Consider the following 22,882-nt stretch of genomic DNA (forward strand, 5'->3'; position numbering starts at 1 on the left):
TTGATATGCGAAATAGTTATTCAGTTATTTTACTCTATTATGAAGGGTTATTGTGGTCATTTGTGTACATGAGTTTAGGTGCATGTGTGTCTGCAGCCAAGAGAGAAGAAAGAGAAGATTATTACTGAGCAAATAATACTAATCAGGAAAATACAGGATATGAATAATGATAGTGGTATATATATGTAAAATAGCAATAATAATAAAGAGGAAAAAAAGTTTAAAAATAATAATAAATAAAAATATATATTAAAGAAAAGTAGATAACTAAAGAGGTAAATAAAAAAAAGTCGGCACCCTTAGTCACTCTCCGTGGTCCCGCGGGGGTGCTGGAGCTCAGGCAGAGGTCAGGTGGTCTCGATTTGCTAGTTCTCCCATTTTTACTCATTCGTTTTTGCTGCTCGCATTAAAAAAATGTAAGAACATGCAAGCTGTGATGAGGGCTCACAAGTTGTCATTTTCAATGTAAAGGTCATCAGTCAACAGTGGATAAGGCAGAATGACCCCAGAAGAGTTGTGCTCTCAGTAATCAGGGCCTTCATTCGCTGGCAGCCTGTTTCTGCACACTGTACTATGTAACATGAAACGTCTCACCTGTAGCTCCGCTGTGGCTTCTCAGGATACTTTGTCGGTGTGCGCACTATTTAAAGGCCCTGTGCTGCAGCGGCGTTCTGTAGTTTTGTAGAAATGAACACCACATCCCGTCTCTCCCTGCTGTATATCCCTGTCATGGTTAATAATGCTGGCTGCAGGCCCAAAAACAGCAGGGTTTTTGATGGGCTTTCATGAAAAGGTGACAGGTAACATAGTGAAACAGGCAAGGCTACACAGGCTTCTGTTTATATTGGAAGGAGATGACTACACTAACAACAGCTGATTGTGAGGTGACTGTTTTATTATCAGTGACTTTTATTTGAGTTTTCCTCATGCTGACAAACTGATAAAGTTTGTCATTTCAGTCAGCAAACCAGATGAAGAAAATGACTGAAGAAAATGAATGATCATTGATATTTTCAGTACATGTTTGTGCTTCTGCATCACTGGCTGGATTCATTCAGCAACCATATCCATGTTGCTACCATGTCTTTGCAGCAACATGGATAACTGAAGCTTGTCAACTGTCATGGCTGCATATGAATGTGGACAGGCATGGATGTAAACTGTAACTGTAACTTGGCTGCCTGACAGAGGGATGGTAACTGCAATTTTATGCGTGTTGTTGTGTTTTTGCTGCACTTTGTGTTGTGTTGATCAGTGATGGCATCCAGCATCGCTGGCTCCTCAGATACAACCTGAACACCGCATGAAGCCTTTTCAATCTCTCTTCCTCTCCCTCTCGAGGCCTGACCCGCTTCCTTGGCCTCCCTCGTCCTCCTCTCCTCCCCCTCTCTACATGCTGACTGAGGGGAAAAAGGGGGAAAAAGGAGGAGCTGATTGTCTCATTCATGGAGAAAAGGGAGCTGGTTTTGTTAGAATGTGGAGGAGAAGAGAGTGAAGAAAGACATATTCGATATATTCAATGGGATGGATACTGTCAGGGGAGCAGGAGGAAGCTGAGGAGGAGGGAGTGAAGTGATGGAGGAGGGGAGGCTAACCTTGACACACATCCTGTCTCACTTGATGAACAGCATGTGTTTATATGGAGCAGAATGAATTATAAAGCACAAAATATAAAGTAAACCTACAAACAGTAAGGAGGTTATTGGATGCCAGACAGGATTTGTCTCCATCATCTGTTGCCTAGTAGATTTCTGTGCCCAGTGCTAACCATTGGTCTCTTCTTCTCTGCTCTCTATTCATGCTCTCCGCTGATTGGATGGCTGCTTCTTGCTCTCAATATGCTGATTTGAAAACAGGTAAGCGCATCTAATGTCATCTGTGTTGGTTTGTTGGTTGGTTTGTTTTTCCAATAAGTAAAGACCCTGTTATTAACACATGGAAATGACAAAACTACACGGTGACTTCTCTTAAACCCTTTTGATTACAGTCTTGATCCTGGGTACACGCCAGTAATATACAACATCATAGCTCGACATTCACTTTTTTGCTAACCAGCCTCTATGGCTAGTGGTGTTCTAACGTTACTAGTCACTTAGTGTTTTCACTAGCCACAGTCATTGGCTACATTTGACTTGATTAAAGGTCCCATATTCTGCTCATTTTCAGGTTAATACTTGTATTTTGGCTTTCTATCATGTTTTCATGCTTTAATGCTCAAAAATGCTTTATTTTTATCATACATTTACAATACATGTTCCCCATAGTGTGACGAACTCATGCCATCTGCATGTTGTGCCAACCTCAGCACACACTGATAATGACGTACAGCCTAACTTTCCCCAGTGGTACTTAGACTTGTGAGCTTTGGCTCCACACTACGTCAATCAATCTACATATTTACTGTGTAGTGTGCATATTCTGTGCATAACCTTTATATAATTAAATTAAATAATAAAATTGAATAAAACCAAAAAATATATGTGACTAGGGCTGTCAAACAGTTTTTTGTTTTTTTTTTTTCAAAAAATTGTGATTAATCGCTGAATTTCAATAGTTAGTCACAATTAATCACATTTTTAATCACATGTTGAAGATTCCATCATTTGCATTTTAAACTGTTTTGTAACTGTTAGTAGCTGCTCCCCTTTCTCAGGTCTCTGCTAAAAAATGATCTTTATTTAAATATAGACTTTATCTCAGCAGCTACAAGGCCCATATGAATAATCAAGGTCTTAAACTAAAAATAACTAATGGGAGATGAACTTGAGAGCTGTAGATGCTCCTGGACCAGATTAAATGAAGAAACAAGACAGAATAAACTGATATTTTTGCTGAAAAAAACATTAGATTTAGAGTGAATATATCTTTAAATAATGAAGCATATCGTTCAGTATGTAATGTGTACTGAACCAAAAGCTTTGGGTAAACATTCTATACATTGAGCATATTCCACATATCACCCACCCCTATTTGCACCATCTCTTACACATTTAGTCTCATATCTTAACATTGCATCCCAGATGGGGAGTTAGAGTCTATATTTACAGCAGAAAAGGCCTTGATTACTGCATATATCAAATGTTGATTAAAGAAAAACACAGCTGTCCAACCAAACCTTGATTATTTCAAATCCAATATTTCTTTGCTGATCTGGAACAGCCTGAGATGCTTCATACATGCTATGAAATCAGTGTCCAGGCCTGTCTCTATCTGTGTGATCTCATTAGCCTGGGACGACAGCAAGAGCGTCTCTCTGTTGGGATGGCTGCGCTCCTCTCAGACCTGTTGATAAATCTGATCAATGTTACAGAGCAGCAGGGTGCTCTGGTTCCACATGACTGGCTACAACAAAGTGGGATGGCATCAAATGAATGACAGAAAGGTGTAAAGTTACAGGTCCTGAATGAGGATCAGTGGATATCTTTTTGGTTAATGTGAGGTGAGGAAAGTGAATATGTATTGACTGTGTGTGTGTGAGCATCAACATCATCGTCCCTGTGTGTTTGACTGTTTGAGACGGATGTCCTCTGTCTCTCTAATGGGATGTTAATAGGCCAGAGCTCAATTTGTGGCTGGCAGGTCTGATTCGGATGTGAGAGGCAGCGAGTTCATCAATCTTGTGGGACAGCTTCAGATGGCTCCCTGACAACCAGGAAACTCCATCAGAGTCCTGCTGAGCTCACACAGGTCTGATGCTCCTCGCCACACTTTCTCTCTGCTCCATCTCTCTTTATTGAGAATGGTTCTGAGTATTTCCCCCCGCTGTAAATTCCGTTTTTAAAAGTTGTCCTCATAATGATCTCCTCAATGCTTCTCAACATAGAAACACTGATACATGCAAAGCAAAGTGCGTTCCCCAGAATCAACCATGATGCTCTGTTTCTACCTAAAGCACAGCCAATGTAATATGACGCCACACTAATGATTCCAAAAAGACACTTGAGACTTGAATGGGCATAAAATGGCTTATGAAGATCTCCACACAGCACACACTAAACAAGTGTATTTCCAAAGTACTTGGATACTTTCACTTGAGTAGGTTTTCCAAATGGTAAATATTACTTTACTTGGACATTTTTAGCCTGTTCTCATTCCGAAGTTGTCATATATTGCCACTTTTTTAGTGATTTTGGTGTAAGATAACGACACCAAAAAACCACCTTTTGTGGCTGGATGATATAACAAGTTCCCACAAATGTCAGTCATTTGTGTGACCCGCCTGTCATATAAGCTCACTCGCGCTCCTTTTTGATATGTTTACCAGCAGCGTTATTACCTGACACTGACCTTCAGCGTTTCATGCACATGCGCGTTCTCAAGTGACGCTGGCAGTGCTTGTTGCATGTGGACACAGCCGGCTCCATCCAGCTGTCCGCCAGGTGTTTGATAATAATGCCACTGGTACTGTCCGAGTGCATTCTCATCTGACAATGTCCAGCAGTGTTGCAGGTGCACATGAAAGGTGACCTTTTGCGTCATGCTCATATTCCAAATACACTGAAAGAGCGGCACTATTTGACAAGTACAAGTGACAATGGGCTGGATGATACAATCCTGGGTAGCATTAGTTTGTAACACGGTCGGACAGAACCTGTAACAGTTGTAACCTGTAACGGCTGTATGATACACTGTTGGATGGAGTCAGGTTGAAACATTGCCGGTAACGCCATAACAAGGAGCACGACTGTCACTGTTAGGAGGGTTAGTAAACACACTGCGTCCTCCTTTGCTCCTAGGTCATTTTAGCCCATTCCCACTCATCAAATATTGGCGCTTTGAGAGTGTTTTTGGCATAAGATCCATCCATCCATCCATCCATCCATCCATCCATCTTCTTCCGCTTATCTGGAGTCGGGTCACGGAGGCAGCAGCCTAAGCAGGGAAGCCCAGACTTCCCTCTCCCCTGCCACTTCATCTAGCTCTTCCCGGGGGATCCCGAGGCGTTTCCCAGGCCAGCTGAGAGACATAGTCTCTCCACCTGGGTCTTCCCCGGGATCTCCTACCAGTGGGACATACCCTGAACACCTCACCAGGGAGGTGTCCGGGAGGCATCCTAATTAGATGCCCAAGCCACCTTATCTGGCTCCTCTCAACATGGAGGAGCAGCGACTCTACTCCGACCTCCTCCCGGATGACCGAGCTTCTCACCCTATCTCTAAGGGAGAGCCCAGCCACTTTGGGTGCTTTAAAGTCTTGTTTCTGTTGCTTTGTTGGAGTTTCCTTTTCTGTATCCTTCCCTTTGTCCTTATATGTATTAACCCTCTAAAACCTGAGCTACTTTTTTTTTAAGAAAAAAGAGAAAAAGAAATGACCTGAAAAAAGGGCTAAAAAAAAGAAAACTTTTTTGTAACCTACATTACATTTATGAATTATTTTCATGATTATAGATATAGCTTTTTGGACATTTTTTCCTCATCTTTTCCCTCCTTTGTGAAAACTATTTTTCAGGTCTTTTTCTTGTCACCTTTTATAATATAAAATATTTTTTTTTAAATATATATTTTATTATTATTATTTTCATCATATATTTAGATTAACTCAGGTTTCAAAGGGTTAACATGTTTTAGTTAACTACTCAACATGTAAGATCTGGAGGCGTGTTGAGCTCATTGGAGGCTTGCTGAGTTACTGTTGTGGATATGACGATATGAAATCCTCTGATTTCCTTCATGTCTTGATCGACAGAGCTGTAGTTGTTGCTCATGGTAACAGTTGCCAATTCAAACTTTATTTAACCCCCACTGGTATGAAGTGAAAAGAAATGAACGTTCCTAAAAATGTTTGGTGGTTGGTTGTTGGTTGGTTCTGTATGGCCGTGTTCTCACCTGATGCTGTCCAACAGCGTTTCATGTGCACGAGAAAAGTGCATTTTGGCATAAAAAACTTACACCAAAAGCAACTTCAAAGAGGCAATATTTTACAAGTTTGGAATCAGAAAAGGCCGGGCTCTCAAAAGTGAGTCAACCACTATCCACTGCAGCTGTGTACATCTAGCCCCACTTCAAAACATCCAAACTATCCCTGTAAAGTACTCCTTTTGTCTAATAACATCCCCACAATGAAGAGTAAACTTTCATGCTCTCCTTTCCTAAACTGTTCAAACAAAATCTGGCACAGTAAAAGAAACAGTGACCCAACCACAACATCATTCTATAATTATATAATAAAGAGTCAGTCAGTCGGAATAGGTAAAATAAATAAATATGTATGAAAAAAAAGTATCCCTTAAATTTGATCGTAACTAACATGAACTGAACAGGAAAAAAAAAACAGTGTTTTATCTCAGGCAGTGTCTTAGGCATATCTGTGCTGCAGTAAGGCTGATGGATACTAATTAATTTGTAATGAGCTCAATTTTTCCTTCCAGGACACATACTATGTTTGTGACTCAGTCACTCTAGTAAGGACATGGCTGATCAGGAGCTCACTAGACACATCTTTCAGCTGGATCTTTACTTTTGCATGGATATCTCTGGCCTACAGATGGGAGAGGTTTATCGTGTTTGAATAATTAATTTTTATTTTTATTTATTTATTTATTTTCTGAAAAGAGGTTACATTGTAACATGTGTGACAGTTTTTCCTTCTGTGTAAAGAAGACTATGTTGATGCAACCCAATTGCCAGAATAACCATAGACATGTTACACTTGTTTCATATGTAGCCAATATGTGGAAACTGTCTTTACATTTCTTTATTTTTACATTTTCAGTTTTATATGGTAACACTGCAGTAAACGTGTGGTTAGGATTAGGCACAAAAACCACACATTTTGGCATAAAGTACTAGCTTAGTTGTCATAGACACAGCTGGAAAAGTCACTGTTCATGGCAGCTTTTTTGGCATTTCTGTTTGTTTTGTGAAATCTTTCTACACAACAATATATACCCTGCCCTGATTGGATAGATCTGTAATAAGCTAACATTGGCTATGAACAATTAATGAATGAATGAATGAATGAATGGCTTATCTTATATTTGCTTGATTTATTTGATCCAGATCTAGTTCTAAACTATATTCAATCACATATCCTCACTGATGGCCAACACCGTTGATGCCTATGAATCTATATCCACGTCATCTACATTTGTGAATGATTTAGAATAATACTGAAAGTGTGACGAGTGCTTTGAAATTAACACAACTCAAACTTCTACCTGTATTAAATGGGAAGCGTTTAAAGCTAATCGGAGAGGCATATAATCAGTTATAAGGGGTCAAAATCAAAAAGGGCGCGTGAGGAGAGATTACAATTGGAATATAAAATAAAGATTCTCCAAGAACAAATTTATGAGAAAACTAAACCACAAATGGAAAATGATTTACTAATTTTGAAAGCTGTCTGCCTCGAGAGCTGCCTGTAGTCTTTTTAGGTTGAAGCAAACATTCTATGAACAAGGTGATAAATCAGGTAAATTACTAGCATGCCGAATTAAACAATTAGAAACGAAAACACCAATCACTACCATCATGGCCAAAGGCCATGTTATTATAATTCCAGTAGAAATAAATGATGCCTTTAGAGGCTGCTATAAAGAACTATATGATGCAAAAAATGAAACAAACTAAGAAAAACTAGTTTTTAGTAAGTTTTTTGGTGAGTTTCCTATACCGCATATCCCAGATGAATATAAGGAAGATCTAGAACTAGAAATTAACAAAGAAGAACTTGGGCATGCCATTGATAACCTAAAATCAGAAAAAAGGGCAGGACCAGACGGTCTTCCAATTGATTTGTATAAAAAAATTTAGAATAAATTATTATCACCACATTTGGAAATGGTTTTAGAAGCATTTCAGAAAGGCAGTCTCCCACCTTCTATGAACAGAGCTTTAATTACTTTATTGCCAAAACCACCACCAAATAAATGTGAGAACATGAGACCCATAAGTTTGTTAAATTGCAATCTGAAAATAATATGTAAACTACTAGTAAAACGTTTACAAAAAGCTCTGCCAATTATAATTAATAGAGACCAAAACAGATTTATAACAGGAACACAAGGCTTCCACAATGTGAGAAGGGTAATGAATATTACACATGCCAACAAAGAAAAATCAGATACAGCACAACTATCAGTAGATGCCGAAAAAGCCTTCGATAAGGTCTAATGGCCTTATCTTTTCAGTGTTTTAGAGAGATTTAGGTGTGGAGATAACTTTATAAAATGGGGTCAAGTAATATATAATAACTAGTAATATATAAAAACTCCACAGTGGAAATCTTGACTAACAGAAATATTTCAAAACCAATAAACATCAGTAAGGGCTGTTGTCAGGGTTGTCCACTTTCACCATTACTGTTTACACTGGCAATCGAACCACTAGCTATAGCAGTACGTTCGCATCCACAAATCTGCGGAATAAATGTAGGACCGACAGAACACAGAATATCCTTGCATGCTGACGATGTAATTTTATTCATGTCAAATTTAAGCAAATCGATTTCAGCCTTTTTACATTTAATTAAAAAATTTGGAGATATTTCAGGATACAAACTTAATAACACTAAATCCTCTATATTACTACTCAATGCAAATAAAAGATGGAATCCAACTCCAGAGATAATCCAGTTTAACGTTTGTAGAACAGTTTAAATATTTGGGAGTGCAGATTTTGCCTAGGCTAGAACATGTTGCTAATTCTAATTACGCACTGTTAATGATAGAAATTAATGAATCAATTGATAGATGGATGTCTCTGCCAGTATCTATATTTGGGAGACTAAATATTTTGAAAATGAATATATTACCAAAATTACTCTACTTATTTCAAAACATTCCTTTGCCACCTCCTCCAGATTTGTTCTCTAAATTAAAAAAATATATTTGTAAGATTTATATGGAATAATAGGAGGGCAAGACTCTTACTTTATCTACCATTTGATCGAGGCGGTCTGAAATGTCCAAATATAAAATGGTACTACTGGGCTGTTCATCTGAGATCAGTTATGTTCTAATTTTCATCAAAAGATTCTCCACATTGGAATGAAATGGAATCTCATTGTCAAAAGTCGCCTCTTCCCTCATACATATATTGAGATACAGTTAAAAAACTAGATGTAAACAGTCTAAAAACCCAATTGTAAAACACATGATTAAGATATGGTATGAAGTAAAAAAATGTTTAGAGGAGCCACATTTGCTATTTCTTTAAGTATCTTCAGCTAAGAAGCTTTGTTAAAGCAAACCAAAATAATGTACTTACCAGACCCCCACACACATCCTTAGAAAAAATGATGATAAAAGACAGCTTAAGAAAAGGGATCATATCAGAGTTCTCTAATTTGATGACATCTTACTTAACTGAATCTTCACAATATAAGCTGAATGCCTGGAAGGATAACTTGAAATCTGATATCTCGGCTGAGGAGTAGAATAAAGCATGTGCTGAGGCCCATACTAAATCTTTTGGTGCATGCCTTAAATTATTACAATATAAATAGCTAATGCGGACTTATGTAACACCGGTGCAACTAAATTGATACAACAAGAACATACCAAATTTATGTACAAAATGTACAATAAACAGTGGAACAATTTTCACTGTATTTGGCAATGTAGAAAGATAAAAATATTCTGGGAAGAGGTGAGAGTTATAATTGAGAACATCATTTTAAAAAGAATCCCTCTGGACCCTCTTCATTTTGTGTTATGTCACAACTACGTGTTATGTGTCATATGGTTGTAAAAGATGTATTTTAAAATATGGAAAATCTGCATTAAAATACTGGCACAATTTGATGAGTTGGGAGTGAGAATGGGCTGTTTTGACTCATAGGTCTTATTAAAGCCCTGACAGACCAAGCCGAAAGTCAGCAGACATCTGTCACCCATGTCGCTGCGGTGTTTCCCACGTTGTTGGTACTAGTCAGCATTTTCAGTGCTGATTCAGCATGTTGAATCAGTGTCATTCTGATTGGCAGTTCATGTCCAAAAACAAGGAAAGAAAAAGAAGTGATGAAAATAAACAAAGAGCTACAGCCAAGACGGAGTGAGTTTGAAACAAACTTGTTCTGTAAGGTAAGATTATTTTTCTTTAGCAAAAACGTGTCCTGTTGGTTTGTGTTGTTGTTCACTAGTGCAAAATAAATCTGCTTTGTTCTTTCAACGTTGAATTGTGTTGTTCATGTGCAAAAATAGTATCATATTGGTTTTCCAGTTTCACTTTTTGAATAACAAATAAAACAGACGACCACCGTCTGCCAGTATGGAGAGTTATTTCCTTTAATGCAGGCACAGATCATTCATGCTTGTTGACTGTAGGCTGTAGACTTTATAGTGAGTTTATGTGCAACTTTCAAAATTTCATCAGTTCAGTGTGGCTGGGCCTTCAAAGCATAGGAACAAACAATTTGTGTGGTCATATAGGAAAGACATTGTCAAAAACAAGTCTAACTTGTCTCTCAAGTTTCAACTTCTCCTAACAAAGATGGTAGACATTATTATTATTGCTAAATAAGTATTTAGCATCAACAAAATGTAAATGATTTATTATCAGAAAGTTGCATGTGTATTTATGCTTGTAATTGTTTGTCTGTGTGTAACAAGTGGTGGGCTGGATGGATGCATGGATAGGTGGATGGGTGCCTTTTCACTTAAAAGTTCATCAAAGAGAAATCTCAGCCTTATCAGTATTACATCTGAAAGAGTAGAGTGGTTTTATCCATCATTCATTCATTCATTCATTGTCGGTAACCCTCGTAAGGGTTGCGGGGGAGCTGGAGCTCAGATGTCACAAGGAGAGAAGCGGAGTACACCTTGGACAGGTCGCCACACTACCGCAGGCTGACACATAGAGACAGACAACCATCCACATTCATTCACACTGCAGGCAATTTAGAGTAACCAATTAACCTGACCCGCATGTCTTTGGAATGTGGGAGGAGAAAGCCCACCATCACACAGGGAGAACATAACTCCACACAGAAGAGCCCCCAACTGGGATTCAAACCAGTGACCCTTTTGCAAACCACTACACCACCATGCTGCCCAGTTTCATCCATCCACTGTGTTTATTTTGCCATTCATGCTGTCTCATTAGTGCCTTCCAGCTGGCTTTCCTTCAACCTGCTCAGGGAGCGCTTGTGCCTGCGGTCAGTCCTTCAACATAATTATCAGCTGGTATGTTGGTTCTGATTAGCTGATACTACAAGAGAACAAAAAGCTTCTGCTTGATGTCCAAAGACTCAAATGAGGCGAGAAAAATATCTCTTATTAGACCTTATTTTTACTTGCTTTATCATTTGTAATTCTCAGCACAGAAAGATGGGAGTTTGCTAATGACACAGGAGGGCTATTTCACTGCCATATTTTACAATGTTTCAACCTTTTTTGAAAAAATATTATTATTTTTTTTTTTAGCTTGGTGAGTAGAAGGCTACTAAGAAGGCTACTAAATATGCCGAGCCATGGGCCTCATTGGGTGTTGTAATGTTTTCTCCATATATATATAACGAGACTCAATTTATGGTATCACAGTTTACGAAGACATCTAGAAATCCCGAAGTTACGTCTTGGTTTTGCCTTCTTCCCATGTTCTAAAAGTAGACAAGCTAAATTGCTCAGGTTTCAAAGGGTAAAGCTGAGTGTATTTAGTGCATGGCACACACAACCAGAGCTCAGTCTCTGGTCTCTGCTGGTGGAACAGGCAGCTGAGCTGAAAGACACAGTGACACCTAGTGATGGAGGTAAAAGTTACAGGACTGTAAACTGCTGGCGGCCAGCAGGCAGAGAGACTGTGGGGAATAACGGCATGTTTTTTTACATCTAACTTGGTGAATTAACTCTGGGGTTGGGGTCAACTTATGAAGTCATGTACTGTATACCTGGGTGAAATTTTTAGGAGGGTATGACATACTACACAGAGCCCAAGCCTATTCAGAACACTTCAACTTCTCAATCTGACACTAGAGTTGTTGTCTTGGACTTTTTGTGCTCTCAGTAGGAGATACATGTAGAATTTATTCATTAAAGCAGCTTAATTTTGACTTTGAAAGCAGTTCAACATTGAAAATTTGAGGAGGAGGGAGCTGCAGAGGACCAGAGGCTGAGTGCTTGCTGCCGGTCTGTGGAGTTCAGATGTCTTGGAGGTTATTGATCTGATTCAGCAGAGAGGAGCACAGTTATTGAGGGGAGAGGAATCAATGAAACTGATCTGTTGAGTTAGTTGTGGGTTCCACTGGGCGAACATTGGTTCAATTTGCTTTCCGAAAGATTTGACGATTTGAAGTTTTTTTTTTATCCCTCCATAGCACTCAGAGCGAGTTCACCTGTCAGTCAAACAGTGTGGGTGTTCTTGCTGCTACCGTTGTTAGCAGGTACCATTATTTTCTTTCTTGAGCAGGAGTGGGTTCACTGCTCATGCTAACCAGCTAGCCACCCCCCTCCCCCGCCTGTTCACATCACTCCAACACTGAAAATACAGAATTCCTTTTTTCTCAAGCACAAATAACACAGTGGCTGTTTTATGAATATAATGATTGTTATGATCAGTACTAGAAGCCAGTTAATGTGTTTAATATTCTTATACCACTGGTTAGTCATTTATTGGGGAACACAGATTTATGAATAAAAAGGAGTTTGTTTGGCAGCTTTTAATATTACTGTGAATAGAGTATATTTGGATTCTGGACTGTTGCAGTTTTTTCACGATTTGCTAACATTTATAGAAGATGACATTCATTTCAAACATTTGTTAACTGATACAAAACATGATCAACAGATGAATAGATCATGGAAATAATTGTTGCGGCTCCAGTTGGGACAAATCTTTTCATCGACTATTCTGCATAAACGATGCAGCATTACCCAAACAGCCAGTGTTAGCAACCAACTCATGAATCCACACCTGTCAGCGTAAAACACACCTTGCAACACAATACATACACATAAGTAAATATTTAAATTAATAACAATCCAGCAACGACACAAATAAAACATCCAAAGGCCTTGAAGCAGGTCATTTCATCCATTAAGCATTTCCATCCATATGCAGTGATCAGCTTTTTAAATTTGTGCATTAAAGCACTGAATGCTATCTTACAAGCTAAGTAATGCATAAATGTGTTTTTTTATCAAACAAAACATTTTTATTTTCAGAACAAAAGGCAAAAAAAATCAGTTGTTTTAACACAGCAGTTAAAAGGTAAAATCAGCCAGTCAATTACTAATAATGATAATAAAAATAATAATAATAATAATAAAACAGATAAATGAAAATATTGACAGTGACAATATCCTCAAAAGTGGAATTCGTTGTCCTCTGACTCTCATCAACAGTGCATGTCAAAAAATGTTCAAGGAGGTATTAGCAAAACGATATCAGGAATCTCATGTGACACTAGGTATAGTTTGCTTTCTCTCTGAAGGGTATCAACATTGTAACAGAGTTTGTTTGAAATTCAGATGGTAAATTATTTCGTAAAAGGCTCCAAATCTTAAGAAATGAATTCTTAAACTTAAGCGATATTTTCAAAATTTAGATAAAACACAATTGCAAGATAACTGTAGTTTCTTTGCGATAAACAGAAGTTTTTTCAAAATTGACGTGTCCCTATTAGGCGTATTTCATATTCACAATTTTATTTTGCGCAGTTTGAGGGTTAATGGTAACGTGCCTACTTATGCTGTCAGGAGGTAGGACACTGAAAATCTGCCTTTAGTATTTTTAATCCATTTCAACAGTATGCATGTGTGTGCAATGAGCAAAAGTTTGTCCAGAGATTTAAAGCGGTTATAGGAGAGTGCGTCTCCCTCAGAAATGCATCAGTTTCTTGAAAACATGAGTGGAATACACATGCACCCTACAGATGGCAGGGGCGCTTCCAGGGTCAATATTTTCTTTTGTTTCATTTCTGTATTGTGTTTTTTCTTTGCCCATCAAATGTGTAAAATACCAACCAAGCACAGACAAGAATGGACACTGAGAGGTGTTTCAAACAACAAATCTAAAAGCTGAGATGAAGTCATCCTTGCAGCGTTCTTTAGTAATGAAGCAGGGAAGAAACAACGTGGCTGTTCTTGATGTGAAAATGTCACAGATTATGACATAAGGGCCTTGTTTTGAGCTTAATTATGACTCTAATAACTGAAAAGCACTGTAACAAATGTAAGGCATCAAGGAATCAAACACAAATAGCTGCCCATTCAGAAATAACATCTCATATTCAGGTGTCAGAGGAGTCATCACGAGAAAAGAAAAGCTACACAGAAGATTATTGGAGCTCAGATGTGTTTTTAGTGGAGATAAGTCATTTTTACAGCCCTCAGTGGGCCCATGCAGCGCAACATACACCTTAAATACCCTTTGGTTTCTCAGAGGTGCAGTGTGTGCAAACATGAATGGAACATAACAGCACTTATATCACAGTGTTCTTTGTTTGCTGAGTCCAGAGTTGTGTTGATGTATTGTCAAATTCACACATTGATTCATTAACCTCTAGTTGTTTTCATTTTATTGCAACCACATCTCTTTTTAATCACAATTAGAAAACAGAGATAAATCCCTGCACTCCAGCACTACAGCTGGACTGCCTCTGGACTCATACCAAAGAGTCAGAGCCATGACTGTAGATACACTGAGCTGAGGCCATAAGTCTATAGCAGAGTATATACAGTATTTTATTTAATGTAATATTTTATTCATTAATTTAACAGATGAATTATATTTATTCTGGTTGGGTTTGCTAAATTTATTTTATTTGAATTTATTTATTCTTCTGCATGCCGCTGCACAAGTGACAGTCATGGCCAGGGACATTATGTTTTCGGGATGCCCACCCATCTGTTCATCCATTCCTCCATACATCTGTCTGTCCCTCTATATGACCCTAAGTACGTCAATTTGTCCATTTGTCCATCTCATTCCTATGAACATGAAATCTCAACAACACCATGAGGGAATTTCTTCAAACGTGCACTTGGACTCAACAGTAAACTGATTCAAATTTTGGGGTCACCCATCCTTGTGACCCCACAAAACATGTTTTGCCCCAAACGCAAGAATTCATACATTACACAAATGTCTAGTAGGACAAAATAATGAATTGATGACATTTTATATCCAAACAGACAAAGGCCAACTTCACCGTGACGTCACAATATTCTCCATAAAACCCCTTTCACGACATTACTCAACATCATATTAATGGATTTTATAATAGTTATACATTTTTTCTGTAACATAATTAAAATATAATATTATGAACATTAAAAATTGGTTTTGTGAATATTTTACCTTTTTTTAAAAAAAATGTGTTAATGTAGTTTATATTATGTTGTTTTGTTACATAATTTCAAATGTAAAATTTGGTTAATTATGAATATGATTTTATGGATTTTTCCCCTTGATGATGATGAAACAGTGTTTTCTTATAACTCATTTTTAGGTAATTTCCTTGTCTCATGTTACTGTTTGTGAAACAATTTGTGGAACATTTGTTGTCGATTTTGTCATTGTCTTTTTTCCCTTATGTTTCCAAAAGAAAACAAACCATTTTGTCAAGTTTCAAAGGGTTAAATGGTCATTCAGAGGAGATGAATGATAGCTCAGCTGCTTAAAATAGACTTTAACTCAAAGCATTTGCCTGTGCTTCTTTATTTTCTTGAATTTCCTGCTCAGCCACCCTTTCACTCTGGTTGTTTTCTCAGAGGACGGTCCTGCTTCACTTCGCCTTTCATAACTTGTTGGGGTGAATGTGTGTGTGCCTCAGTCATACTTGCATTCACACATTCCTCCACACAGCTCAGTCTTACAGGGCTTTCTTGGCCCTGTGTTGTGGTAAGCAGTTAAAGCTGTCTGCAAGCTGCTCTGACAACAAGATCAATGAGTCCCAGTGAATGTCGCCCAGGATGCCATTTCTAACTGGAGACATAAAAGAGCCCCCAGGCTGCCATACTGGCCCAAACACCCTGTTGCTTATGGATCTTGTTTCCCTGCGAGACCCGCAGGGAAATCACCTTTCAAATAGCGAGACACTCATCTCCTGTGAAATATATATGCAGAGCGAGGTAATGAAGAGGTGCATATGTGCAGTGGCATTTCCACTTTGGTCTGCAGACCTTCAGTACAAAGTAAAACACACTCCCTGGTGTCAGAGCTTTGATAGAGATGGATGTAGCCATTGTTCTTGTAATAAGATTAAGGTGCAGCATGTTGACATTTCTGCTATGTCGCTGGAGTCACATCAGGCGGGTTCTCAGAAGTACATAATGAAAAAGAGACTCAAGAGTTGCAGAATGCGAGTCAGTGGCATTTTTATCCACCTGGTTTATGCTCAGTAAACAGCACACAGCTGGGAGAATGCCACATAGTGAAACTGGATAAATACTGTATGTGCCAACAACATATGTGCAGACAAGCATCACTAATCTCAGACTGTCATTCACATCTCTCTAACTCTTTCAAACCTGGGCGACTTGGCATAATTTCTTTCAGAAATGTGCAACTTAACAAGAAATAAGGAATAAAGTAGTAAAAGGTTAAAAGAAGCATACTTAAAAAATAAGCAAAAAACACTTAAAAAAAACTTACAACAAACCAAAACAAAGAAGAAGTGCTAAAAAAATTTAATAATTTTTTTTCTTTTCTTACATAATTTGAAAAACATAATTAAAACAGAATAATATATAGTTTTCTGGGCAATTTTTCCTTGTGTTTTTTTTTTTTTTTTTTGATAATATCTACTAATTCCTCCAAACTAATACTTAGATCATTTCCTTGTCACCTTTTACTTTTTTTTTCTTATTTTTTTGCAGTTTGTTGGACATTTCTTGCAAAGTTGTTCATAATGTTTTTTACCCTGTGTTTCCGAAAGAAATCAAACCAATTCTCTCAAGTTTCAGAGGGTTTTAATGCCAGTATAAGGTGTCTGAATGCAGCACGAGAAAACTGATGCCAATCCACATGTTAAGGGGTTAACAGGATTAGATCTACAGACAAATATCTTGTTTTCTTGGTATGCTTAAGTATTTTAATTTAGGATTTTTGTAGATTTTGTAGATCTAACAAGAACCTCACCAGAGCTAATTAAGACGGTCAATGTTTTATATTAACAAAGCATAGTTTTAGAATTAGTTCTGAATTGCAGGTATCATACGGCCTGTTTACACCTGGTATTAAAATGCGTTTCATTTTAATAATCTGATCACAAGTGGATGATTCTAAATACAAGTTTAGCTGACCCAGGTCTTTGTCTGGGCCAACACATTCTCATCCCAGCTCGTCAAATGGTGAACTTCTGTGTCTACTTTTGATGTTTTAGGTGTCCTCCTGTGTCAGCTGTTCATGCTCTGTAATGCTGTTACCATGATGTGAACAAATGCTCATAGTAGGATTACACTGCATGGTCCTTATCTTTATACACATGGCAACCAACACAGAGTGTCATGATGGTTAGTATTAGGCAACAAAGTCACAGATGGTTAGGTTTGTGCAAAAGAGGCACAAAGTAAGGTATTATTATTACGTTGTTACCTGCAGTGTTACTACCTGACGCTGTCTTTCAGCGTTTCATGCGCACACCACCAGTTCCGTTCGGCCATGTTCTCAAGTGATGTCACTTGTGCGTATTACATGTGAACACGCCCTGTGCCATCCTTCTGTCCACCAGTGTATAACACCACCAGTTCTGTCAGAGTGCATTCTTATGTGATGCCATCCAGCTGTGCTTGGGTTGGACGCGGAAGGTGGCTTTTGGCGTCATGCTTGTACGCTGAAAGCACTGACAGTTATTTGATGAGTTTGGAATGAGAACGGTTTGTCTAGGCTGCATGTAGTCACATCAGCACTGTGAATGCTAATGTGTCCTGGGCTACACTGAAAAACCATTGAATCAGGTGATGGCCTTGCTTATCTGACACCTGAAGAAAACTTTTGTTGATGCAGTTGCACAGGCAGAGCTTACGGACCATCTCTGGATGTCTTGTAATCCCAGCAAATTCACAGTGAATTTGGTCAGGGAAACTATTCATGCAGGTATAATCTCGCTTTCAGTGGCAGCAAAACCACGTGATTATCAGCTGACAAAACAAAACATCATGTAGACCTACAGGACAAAAGCCATCAAAGTTTTCTTGCCTACTTGGACAGTGACGTTCAAAGTATGGCTTTATGTAACAGTCGAGCTGTAATGACATTTATCAGTTCTCTGTCTCTTCAATCTCCCTCACTTGTGTGTGTTTTGTGTGGGCTGTGTGGCTGTGGTGATGAAAACTCCTCTCACCGTTGAAATAGCAGCACTGGGGGATCTTTTTTTCATTTGTCTTTGAATTTTTTCTTTTAAATATCTTTATATTGTGTCTTAACCCTGCTTTTAATTTGTATTAATAATAATATTTTACATTTACTGCCTTCATTTTGTTATTGTATTTTTCTGCCTCTAATCTCTTGTTTACTTCTACCTTAATACTTATCTGGCCTTTGTTTGGTGCTTTTGTTTGTCTTCTGTTATATCGCCTCTGGGGTTTCTTGCCTCTGGTTTCTTTTGTTTGTAAAAGCACTTTGTAAATGCTGTTTTAAAGGTGCTATACAAATATTATTATTATTATTATTATTATTACTTTATTATCTGCCAGTGACAAGTGTGAAATGGTGCACAGATTTTGCCTACTCTGTGCAACACAGGCATACTCTGGAGTGGTAACGGTTTGCACCCAGTTTCCTAAAAGGGCTTGTATTATGCCTAAGAGAGAGAGAGAGAGGGGTTGCGAATCAATATGTTGTGATACCCCTTTAGTTAAATAAGAGATGACATATTTTAAAGAGTTAAGGCTTTAAGTGTAAGTGTAGCACTGCAAATCTCCCAGTGGTTAAAAAACAACAAAAACACATATTGTCTTTGTAAACAGAAATGATTCACGTGTCTATTTGCATGTGAGATCTGATAACAAGTGGTTACTCGTGACACATGTGAAGACACATACTTAAGCTTATACACAGTGTGATTTTGGACTGTCTCAGAAAAATAACCATCGTGGCAGAAACGTGGTGATTTTGTTGTTGTCTCTAAAATGGTGGTCCTACATCACACAGTGAGAGGCCATTGCCATGGTCGTGCAACCAAAGACAACCTAAAATAAAATTTTGATGGTGTCAGAAATTTGGGATGAGAATCTCACTGTGTTAATGTTGTTACAGTCTACATCTACTGACCAACTGAAAGAGATGCAGCATGAAATGACGCACTAACCATCCCAACACTGCTAAATGCTAATAGATGCTAATACTTACTCTGAGCTCTCGTTGCAAAACTTGTGTGCCAAGTTGGCCTGTTTTCCCCCAGCCATGACCACATCCACATTCTCCTCCTCCTCCTCTTTATTTAGATTTTTTCCCGACACACACAAATACCACTATAATAAGGGCTCCATTCATTTTTGTTTACAGTTTTCTCTACCACTGCAGCAGCGTAGATGAATGACGCACACCGATGACATTTTGTTCATGTGTATTGACGTCGATGGACGTAGGTTGTAGCCTGTGATTCAGTAGGTGATGTCACTGTACAGTCTACATACATCAAACTTGATGTCATACCCATGTTTATTAAGATCCATGTCACAGAGTGTAGCTGCACTAATTTTATAAGACAGCAAACATCTCACAGTCTGCAGGAGGATTAATGGTAGGTGAGAACATGCCGACATACAATCTCAGTTTCCTTAAAATGCTTTTAAGGTCCGCACTTTGGTCACATGATGAAATTTGAGCTCCATTCAGGGGTGACAGATCAGAAAAAGCTTGACCTTGGAAACAGTCTGTGTCTTCACAATAACTGTGTCCAAGGTCAAGAATACACTTGACTGGCTACAGAGGATTCCAGCTTCATTAATGTTGTCTTTTTCACCTTTAAAACATTCAGATTTGTTTTATCTACGCTCTTTGGACTCAGTGAGGCTATGGAGTATCTTTAAAGTAGCTGAATCAGTTTTGGGAAGCGGTGATTGTTGTCCCAGAGGATGACAGGTAGACTTGAATGTGATGTCATCAACTCAGACCCATAAGCTTTTCATTTCATTCCTCTCTCCTGCCATGATAACCTCTGTCAAAATCCAGGCTTTTTGTGCACATCAGAACATTTTGACTGCCCCTTGCTCTCTCAGTGTGACTCAGACAGACTTTGAAGAAACAACTTGACATGCATTTTGTTTTCCCTCTGTGTTTCAGGTCTGGTAAAGCTGGGCATCCACTGTGTCACATGTCAGAAAGTTGCCATAAAGATTGTCAACAGAGAAAAGCTGAGCGAGTCGGTTCTTATGAAGGTAAGACAGTTCGTGTGTGTGTGTGTGTGTGTGTGTGTAGCTGTAAATACCCTCCTGTCCTTGCACAAAAGACTCTTTAATTTGCAGGTGCTTTTTGTGTCTAGGAGGCATTAGCTGGCAATTCTGATTCGTAGCAGCTTTATTTTAGGTGTTTTAAATAAATGGGTAAAGCCCTTGAAATAAATCAACTCATTTTGTGGGAATACTTAAAGGATACTTCATCCCCCAAATAAGGATTTTTATATCAGTGATTAAGCCTGCGTTACTTTGAATTCTTGAGGAAAACATTGTTTTTTTCTCTCAAATGCATCATTAGTGAACAAAGAATTCAAAAAGAGAGAAAATTCTTGATGGATTAAAGTAAATGTGGGCAAGACTATACAGAAAAAATGGGAGTTCAACTGGATTGAAAGAGCAAAGTTCATATATATAAACATATATAAACATTTATACATGATAAATATATATATTTATATATATATATATATAATTTATATATTTATTTATATATTATGACACTTAGGTGTGCCAATGTCGTATCTTTACACAGATGCCAAGTATCATTGTTTTTAGTATAAAATTATTAATATTGCAAATACAAATTAAACTTTTGGTAGCCTACTAGTTTAATAAAATCAATTGCTTTCTCAGTCCACTCCATGAATGTGGCTGCAGTAAAAAAATAACTGAAGCAGGATGAATAGACTGAAAACATTATTTCATTAAATAATACAGATGTTTTCAAAACTTTCCCTTGGGGTTCATAATTTTCAATTGAAAACTAGAAAATGCAATTTCTGAAGAAATTGCAGGTGAGAATGCACAGCTTACGCTACGCTGCAGTGCTCATGCTGAATAGCTTGTGCTACACTGAAATGCTTGCTTGAATGACTTGAATGTGAAGTACTATGAATACCTAAAAAAACTTGAACAGGTTAAATTACGATGAATGTCATTAAAATTTTGAATGATTTCAATCTTGTAGAATATGTTTAAGCTTACTGAAAAGCTGATGCTACACCGCAATGCTTGCTTGAATTTGTTAGAAGATGGTCAAGTAGTATCAATACTTGAAAAAAAGTATGAAGGAGTTTAATTAGCATGAATGTCATTAAAATGTTGAATACTACTCATCATGTAGACCTCCTGAAAGCCTGTTAAAAAAGCTGACATTTGTTGAAAGATGATGACAAGAAAGGAGTTGAAGGGCTTTAAAGGAGTCTAATTAGTTTGAATATGGTTAAAATATTGAATAATATCCACAAAATACACAGAACAGTGTCTTAAATGTGTTGGTTTAGGTTCAAAACTGCTTACAGAGCAGCAGGTTGTTTGATTTGTCTGTAGAATGTGCTGAATCTTGTGTGTGTGTGTCTGTGTCTGTGTCAGAATGTTGGTGTGTATAGCAGGCCCCACAGGTTACCGTGGTAACAGTCACCGCTGGGTGAGGTGCTGGATCTGCCTGTTAATGTCAGAGATTTGAGGGGAACAGCCACTCTTAAACAAGTGGCCCTCAGTTGATGACAATACCTCCAGGACACTTCAGACAAATGCCCGAAAAATGGTGAATATTTCGGAAAGTATAAATGATATGAAGAAGTTGATATATTTCCACCCATGTCCTAATTAAGTTGAATATTTGAAGTTTGAATGGTGTCTGTAGGTTGAAGTTATGAAGTGCCGAAAAAGTGGGCGTAATAATAATAATAATAATAATAATAATAATAATAATATAGAAGAACATAGGCTGTGAATGCTTTGCATTCACACCCAACTAGAAAATGCATTTCCTGCGGAACATGCGTGTGGATGCAAATAGCTGAAATCAGTTTGAGAGCATGTTTGAAAATGCAGAAATTTATTGCTGAAAATGCATAAATTTATTGCTGAAAATGCAGAGATGTATTACAAATTGACAGAAATATCTGAAAAACTGGCAGAATTGAAAGCTGAACTGCTTTAAAGTGAAGAAGCTACAAGTTGAACTGCAAAAGTGCCAAAGGAAGAGGTTGAGGTCAACTGAAAAGATTAAAATAATCAATGCTTTATATTTTAGGCATAAAATGTAGAAAATAGAATAAGAGACGTAAATGTCCTTGAAGAACATAATATTTTGACAATAAAATGGTTTCTATAGCTTAAAGTACGCAGAGGTAGCAGTTGACCAGAAAGTACAGAAGAAATAGTACTAGTAGTATTAGTAGCATGAGTGTTAGCCATAGAAGTAGTTGTAGTTCTGGAAGTAGAGAAGGCAGTAGTACTTCTATCACTACAAGGAGCAGTACATGAGGCAGACAGAGAAACAGACAAAGACAAAGACACCTAAAAGGCCACAAGGGCCAATTACGGGTCCTGTCCACTTGAGGGGCCACAAAGGCCAATCAATGGCTTACTTGTGGCCCCTCCTCTGGAGGTCCCCCAAGTGGACCATTAATTACTAACTGGCAACTTTAATTTGCCACATAAGGGCCCACTCCACCTGAGGGGCCACAAGAGCAAATGCTGGTAATATAAAGGGTCAGTTAACCATTAATTACTAGTGGACAAGTAGACCTGGCATCACCAACTGGCATCTTTGTATTGGAAAAGTCACGCACACACCAGAATTTCCCTCTGTGTGCG

The 22,882-nt window shown here is 38.0% G+C and overlaps 1 protein-coding gene across 13 annotated transcripts in view; it reads left to right on the forward strand.

The window, feature by feature from the left end:
• Nucleotides 1-22,882, forward strand: part of LOC121942092 (serine/threonine-protein kinase BRSK2-like) — a 229,041-nt gene that overhangs the window by 82,310 nt on the left and 123,849 nt on the right. For all 13 annotated transcript variants that reach the window (XM_088081516.1, XM_088081531.1, XM_088081569.1 and 10 more), the window contains exon 2: nt 20,166-20,260. In XM_088081516.1, the coding sequence (XP_087937642.1) occupies nt 20,166-20,260 (95 nt within the window). The remainder of the gene's footprint in view (nt 1-20,165; nt 20,261-22,882) is intronic.

The sequence above is a fragment of the Plectropomus leopardus genome, chromosome 1 (genome assembly GCF_026936395.1).
Source record: "Plectropomus leopardus strain MGB_pleo_1.0 chromosome 1, ASM2693639v1, whole genome shotgun sequence".
NCBI classification, from domain to species: Eukaryota; Metazoa; Chordata; class Actinopteri; order Perciformes; family Serranidae; genus Plectropomus; species Plectropomus leopardus.